This window comes from Triticum urartu, chromosome 6 (assembly GCF_003073215.2).
Source record: "Triticum urartu cultivar G1812 chromosome 6, Tu2.1, whole genome shotgun sequence".
Taxonomy (NCBI): Eukaryota; Viridiplantae; Streptophyta; class Magnoliopsida; order Poales; family Poaceae; genus Triticum; species Triticum urartu.
In genome coordinates this window covers 158,901,767-158,909,019 of record NC_053027.1, presented here as the reverse complement: position 1 = coordinate 158,909,019, position 7,253 = coordinate 158,901,767, and the positions used below count along the sequence as shown (strand labels likewise).

At 38.8% G+C, this 7,253-nt stretch overlaps 1 protein-coding gene across 1 annotated transcript; it reads right to left on the bottom strand.

The window, feature by feature from the left end:
• Positions 1 to 983: 983 nt before the first annotated feature.
• LOC125517553 (peroxiredoxin-2E-2, chloroplastic-like) lies at positions 984 to 1,962 on the bottom strand. Its single transcript, XM_048682755.1, has one exon. The coding sequence runs from the start codon at positions 1,847 to 1,849 to the stop codon at positions 1,169 to 1,171; it is 681 nt and encodes a 226-aa protein (XP_048538712.1). The 5' UTR covers positions 1,850 to 1,962; the 3' UTR covers positions 984 to 1,168.
• Between the last annotated feature and the right edge of the window lie 5,291 nt (positions 1,963 to 7,253).

Genomic DNA, 7,253 nt, shown 5'->3' with positions numbered 1-7,253 from the left:
TGCAAATGGTTTGAATGGTCCAACCACAAATATCCAGGGGCTCTAACCGACACTAGCTCACCTATGCACGTTGTTTGGAATATTCGATCAAGGTGTTTCGAGGTTTTGTGTGGAGTACAAGCTTGCACAAGCACATGTCATGAATGCTCTAAATAGAATAGGGTTTGCAACGGCTACCTCTACTATTAAAGGGAGTTGGTTCTGTCGCCTCCCTTTCTCCCTTGAATTTTTCCTCCCCACGACCCCCTTCCTTCTATGTTTTATGTTGATTTTTTTGTAGTCTCAATCAATGCTGCACAAAATTAAAACCAACATAAATAGAGTAACTTAGAATAATCTAAACATAATCGATACTTCACTAAAATCACGTCCCGCATTAACTCAATGTCACAACTAAATCAAAACTTTCATTTCCTCCCCTATAAATACCCAAATCAAATTAAAACTTAACAAAGCCTCAACTAAATCAAAACTTTCCTTGCATTCTCTACCTATACTCAAATCAAGTTAAATGTGATCAAAATCTTAAATATAGTGTGTGTAAGGCATATGTCTGATATAATTAGTATTGAATCACTATAATAAGTATGCGCACAACGCACGGACAATTAGCTAATCTGTGTAAATGGATCGATGGTCCAAATAGGTTTTGCTCGGTGTCTTCATGCAGTGTAAAAAGAGAGATACACTATTTGCTACCAGTTGGTCTGCATCCAAAATTTCCATCTCTTGTTACAGAACTTTGAAACACCCTTCATCAGAACTTTGAAACACCCTTCATCGCATCCATACCTATCTTAGCTGCTTTCAATCTCAGCACAATATAAGAGCGTTTTTAACACTAAATGTAGTGTAAAAAACGCTCTTATATTTATATTATGGGACGAAATATTATGGGACGGAGGGAGTATTTTGTACGCGAGCTATGTAAACATCTCAGCAAAGGCTTTACCACCGACAATGCTAAGAACAAGTACGACGCCTTGAAAAATTCAAGTCATTTCATCGAGCACATGGAAAGCACGCAATTCTCAACAAAACAAAACAAAATCCTCTCCACGATGTCGACGCATCGAAGGACACTCACACGAGCAACAGTTCGTCGGATTATTATTCACTACTCCGGAGCACTAGACACGACTCAGGCAAGGAGCAGAGCAGGCGCGGCTCAGAGCGCCTTGAGCATCTCCTCGGCGCTGCTGGTGGTGAAGGCGCCGCCCTCCTCCAGGTTGAGCACCTTGACGACGCCGTCGTCTGCCAGGAGCGCGTAGCGGCGGGACCGCACGCCGAGCCCCATGGGCTTGTCAGAGAGGTCCATCTCCACGCCGAGCGCGCGGGTGAGCTCGATGTTGCCGTCCGACAGCAGCTGCACGTCTTCGCCGAGGCCGAGGCTCTCCTTCCACGCCTTCATCACGAAGGCGTCGTTCACCGAGACGCACGCCACGGTGTCCACCCCCTTGGCCCGGAGTTCGCCCGCCTTCTCGATGAACCCTGGCAGGTGCTTCTGCGAGCAGGTCGGGGTGAAGGCGCCCGGGACCGCGAAGAGCACGACCTTCTTCCCTGCAGTCAGCTCCCCGACAGTCACCGTCTTGAGCTCGCCGTCGGCCGGGTCGAAGTAGGAGAGCGTGGCGTCGGGCAGCTTGTCGCCGACCGCAATGGTGGCCACGACCGTGGATGCCGATGCCGCGGAAGCCGCGAATCTCCTCGCCCCCGGGACGGCGGCGGCGCGGAGGCGGGCTGGGGCGGCGATGCGGCGGGAGGCGAAGGAGAGCGACGGGGAGGAGATGACGAAGCGCTTGCCGGCGGCGGCGGCCGCCGAGGACAGAGCGGAGAGCGACGCGGTGGCCATGGAGGAGGGACGAGGCGATGTGTTCGAGGAAATGCTATCTGTTCGGCCTTGGGAAGAGCGTGGGGGTGGGGTTTAGGTTTTGGATGGAAGGAACGGCCGGGCGCGTCGTGATAGGTGGGAGCAGCGCGATTTTGGTTGGTTCGTTGGACGCGTCGGCGGAATGGGTGGACGTCGTGCTGTTGCCCTGGATTAGGCAGGCGGCCCAGCACTTGGTTGGGCCTGTTTGGTTCTCTCCCCTCTCGGGTTCGCGTTCTTTTCCGAAATCACAACTCGAGGGTTACCTCAATTCCCAATTCGCAAAAAAAAAGTCGAGGGTTACCTTTGCAAAGCTCGCTCCTCATCTTCTCACACGCTGACAAGTGATTCATATTTTTTTAATCTTTTCTGTAGACCTTCAGAATAATTTTTTGGTCGTGCAAACCAAAGGGAAGGTGTTTTGAGGTTGTACCAAGTCCGAAACCACGTAAACTCACAACCATTTATGCGTTGGAGAGATTGTTTTGTCTTTTGTGTTGAAGCTATTTATAAATCATAGGTTGAAACCGCTATGCATTACTTGAATGTGAAAAGATTCTGGAGGATCCTCATGATTAGGTATTCTTTTTCCCTAGATCTCTCACGCGCTGACAATGTGATACACTGCATATGGATCCCTTATCATGACCTGAGTGGTTTCATTTTTGCATAAATGTGTTTTATTCAAAACGTTTTATCTCTTAAACCGTGCGCCCAAATCGTTTTATCTCTTAAACCGTACGCCCAAAATGTTGGACCGTTTTTACCGTGGGACTTCTCACATCGAGATCTTCGAAACTAGACACCATGTTAATAAGTTTGAACGAAAAATTCATGAAAAAATGGAAATCCAAAAAAAGAAAACATGAAATACCAACAACAAAAACGAATACCGAAAAAATAGAAGAAAAAATACAGGAAACCGGAAGCACCATTCCGGATTTTTTTCCTTTATCGAGAAGCACGACTTTACTTCTTGCGAAAGCAAATCTGCGTGCTTCCACGAGAAGCAAATTTGTGTTTTTTTTCCTAATAAATTTAGGTAAGAAAGATAAATAAACCATGCTTGATACCAGAATATTCAGTTTGGTAACCAGCTACTAATCCTTCCTCCACTTGGTAAATCAAAAGGTAACCTTTCACTTTATGCCAATGAATGTATTTAAAAACACAGAAAACCTATATGCTTTTTTTGTGACAAAGGAAAACAAACCCTTTTTTTTAGAAACCTATAGGTGACGCTAAATATACCATCGAAAAGTACCAGGCCGCACGGGGCCAGCCACTTTGGGCCGCCGGCCCATTCACGCTGCAGCGGTTTACTCCAGTGACTCGTCTCGGTTCACCAATAGTTACTGTGGCGTTTCATCTAAAAAAAGTTACTGCAGCTCCATCTGGTTCACTATATTTTGTTACTGTAGCCTTGAATTTTAAAAATATGCCAAAAATTGAACTTGAAAAAAAACAAGAACATTTTAGGAATATGTGAACACATTTTGAAAACCCCCTTGTTAAATTCCCGAACTACTTTTGAAACCTGACATTTCTTAAATTGAGAAACAAATTTGAAAACAGGGACATATTTTGAAATTTCAGAACTATTTTTGAAAACGTCAACATTTTTAGTATATGTTGAACATTTTTCAAATGCATACTGAATATTTTTTTTCAATCTACAGTGAACATTTTTTATATATATTGGACATTTTTCAATATCTGAACAAATTTTTTAATTATACAATAAAAATATTTTTCATACACACAAACATTTTTTAATATGCGTTGAACTATTTTTAGTATACACTCAACTTTCTGAATATTCCAACCATTTTCTAGGACACGCACATTTTTTGAATATGTGAAGTAAAATTTAAACAGGAACATGATTTGAAAAATATGTGAACTTTCATAAAAAGAAAAAAAAATAAACAAAACAACAGAAAAAAATGATTCAGGAACCTTCTACAAGGTTCCTGAAACATCTGCCAGCGTCAAAATGTCTGGGTACCGCACACCTTCGATCAAGACGGCCCGGCCCATTTAGAGGCGACGCCTGTGTCCCACGATTCTGGTTTTGGGAACCTTCTGGAAGGTTCCAGCCGGGTTTTTCCGGTTTTGGGAACCTTCTAGGAGGTTCGTGAACTGGTTTTTTCTGTTTCTTTTTTATTTTTCTTTTCTATCATTTTTTTTCATTTTTTATTTCCTTTTTCTGTCTCTCTTTTTCCTTTCTTTCTTTTTCTATTTCCTATTTCAAATTTATTTTCTGTTTCAACAAATTTTCCGAAATTTTTAAAATGTTTTTTTATTTTTTTTCACAAATTCGAAAATTTGGGGGAATTTCAAAAAATGTTCCTACTTTCAAAGTTTTTTTCACAAATTTTAAAAGTGCTCATGTTTTGAAAATTTGTTCGCAAATTCAAAAAATGTCTGGGAACTTCAGAAAGTGCTCCCAATTTCTAAATTTGACCATGAATTTGAAAGTGTTCATGTTATGAAAATTTGTTTGCAAATTCAAAAAATGTTCAGGAACTTCAGAAAATGTTCCCAATTTCTAATTTTGTTCACGAATTAGAGACTGTTCATGTGTTTGAAAATTTGTCCGAAATTCACAAAAAGTTATGGGAATTTAACATTTTCACAAATTTAAAAATGTTTGGGAATTACAAATAATGTTCTAGCTTTCCAAATTTGTTCACGAATTCAAAAAAGATTATGTCTTCAAATTTCGTTCGCAAATTCAGAAAATGTATAAGGGATTTGGAAAAATGTCAGTTTTGAATTAATGTTTTGTAATGTTGAGAATTGTTCTTGTTTTTCAATTATTGTTCATGTTTCTCAAAAACTGTTTGTTGTTTCTAAAAAAATTGTTCGTAATTTCAAAAAAAAAATCTAGTTTGCAATTTCTTTCCTTTTTGCGAACACAAAAATGTTCATTTTTCAAAATTTGTTTGAAAATTCAAAAAATTGTTCATATCTTCAAAATTTGTTTATCAGTTTGAAAAAACATTCCTCTTTTTAATAAATGTTGTTGCTTTGAAAACCTGTTCACATTTTCAAATCTTATTCGAAATTTCAAACCTTGTTCACAGAGTTGAGTTTTCTAAATTTGATTCATATATTTGAAAAATGTTTGAGTTTCTAAAAAGTTTTCTTTTTGAAAAACATTCACGTTCAAAATTTATGAAGTTTCAGATTTGAGGTTGTGTTGTAGAGATCTCACGCTAGTAGATTGTCAAGGTCTGTGATTAGCTCTGTTGGCTAGCAACGCTGTCACATGTTCAACAGTTTTTGAGATCGAACCACAGCAACTGCTCACCCTGTGCGTTCGGTTTATTCGGTTTATATGGTTCGATTTATATGGTTTTTCAGTTTATACGATATTAATACTTCGGTAAATATGGTATGAAATTAAAATACGGTTCGGTTTCGGTATATACCAAATTATTTCGTATGGTTTCGGTATATACCATAAAAACCAAAGTTGACGCGAATTTGGAAATGACGTAATAATAATTAGCAAATTTATGACTCAAAACACATACAATTCTACACAAATAGTATATGACTATATATATAAGTATATATGCATGCATTGATTCATCTGTTGATGGTTATGGACGTGCTTAGCATTTTAAAAATAGAAAAATGACTATGTTACAAGAAAAAATTACGTGCTTAGTAGTGCATTTGACTCATGTACAAGAAAAATGACAATTTGTATGGTTGTTCATCTCAAGAAATATAAATTTATTTTTTACTTTGGTTTATTCGGTTAACCGTTCGGTTTTCCGGTATATACCAAAAAAACCAAGTTCAAATCGGTATGAAAAGTTCATACCATACTGAAACCAGAAACCATAAAAACCATAAAATTGGTTCGGTTCGGTTTATTTTCGGTATGGTTTTTCGGTTCGGTTTTTAAATGCACAGAGTGAGCAACTGCATTCTTTTATGCGTGTTTTAGACCTACAGTCAGGCAGCCTTAATTGGGCTGGCCCAGTTGCGCTCGCACTGTGTGTCGGACTACTGTTTGACGAAAAACGCGTCAAATAGGAGGGTTTTCCCTGGGAGCTCCTATAGGCCGCTCGCTGCGGCAAAGTGCCGGCGCTTCGCACAGGAGCGGCTAGCATGGGCCGGCCCATTTACAATGGCACGCGGATGCACGTTCCGAAGATGAAAAATCGCAAAAAAGAAAATAGCGCTAGTGCTGTAACTACAACACGCGACTTCGCACAAATTGGCCTGCCCTGCAAACCACTACGATGTAGACGTTCTCAGGTCCAATTGGCAGCACGACAGTTAACGACATATACGACAGAGACAAAACTTAAACATTAATTCGCAAAAATCCCCAAAACCACAGTCCATTTATTGGGTCGAATCGACGACCTCCTACAACTGAAATTTTCGTACCTCCTATGAATATTTTCTTAAAAATAAAAACATTTACCTCATTTTTGTACAAATTTTGTAAAACAGGAACATTTTGATGTTGCGAACAAATTTGAAAAAGGGGAACATTTCTTAAATTTGTGAAGAAAAAATAAAAATGTTTACATTTTTAAAACTTCCAGAACATTTTTCAAATTTGTGAACAAAATTGAAAAAGTATGAACTATTATTGAATTTGCGAACAAATTTTGAAAGCTGGAACATTTTTTTCAATTCCAAAACATTTTTTGAAGCTTGAGAACAAATTTTGAAATGGAGAACAATTTTGAAAAATCCTGAACAAATTTGGAAGTGCGAACAATTTTTTAAAGCACACACATTTTTTGAATCTTGAGAACATATTTTGAAAAATCCCGAACAAATTTGGAAGCGCGGACAATTCTTGAATATGTGAACAAACATAGAAATCCGATACATTTTCTAAATTTCGAAAGTGTTGTACTTTTTGGTGTAACAAGAACAATTTCTGAATTTTGAGAACATTTTTTAAAAAATTGAACATTTTTTGGAAACACGAAAAAAATTTAAGTTTTTTGATTTTTTTAAAGAAATAGAAGAAAAGAAAAATAAATAAAAATGAAAATCGTAAATATCTTGTAAAACTGCAACATGTTCTGAAAAAGAAAAAAGAAACTTGAAAAAGAAAATGAAACAAAAAACAAAAAAAACGAAAAAATGAAAAAGAAACAGAAACGAGAAAAATAAAAAAACAATAGAATGCCAAAAAAGAATCAGAAAAAAACGATACAGGAAAAAACACGGTTCATGTCTGTCGCTCCCTGCGCTGCTCCGTGCGATCGCTTGACAGTTCGCCGAAGCGAGCGGCCAATAAGGCGGCGAATAAGATTTTCCCGCTCGCACGCTGCTTGCTGCTAAACCTGATGTTATGCCAGGCCAGCCCGAGTTTTAGGTTGGGCTTAAAAAAGCCCGAATCCCG

Bases quoted from the DNA above. Each gene is read 5' to 3' on its own strand.
- LOC125517553 (XM_048682755.1), bottom strand. From the start codon at position 1,849: ATGGCCACCGCGTCGCTCTCCGCTCTGTCCTCGGCGGCCGCCGCCGCC.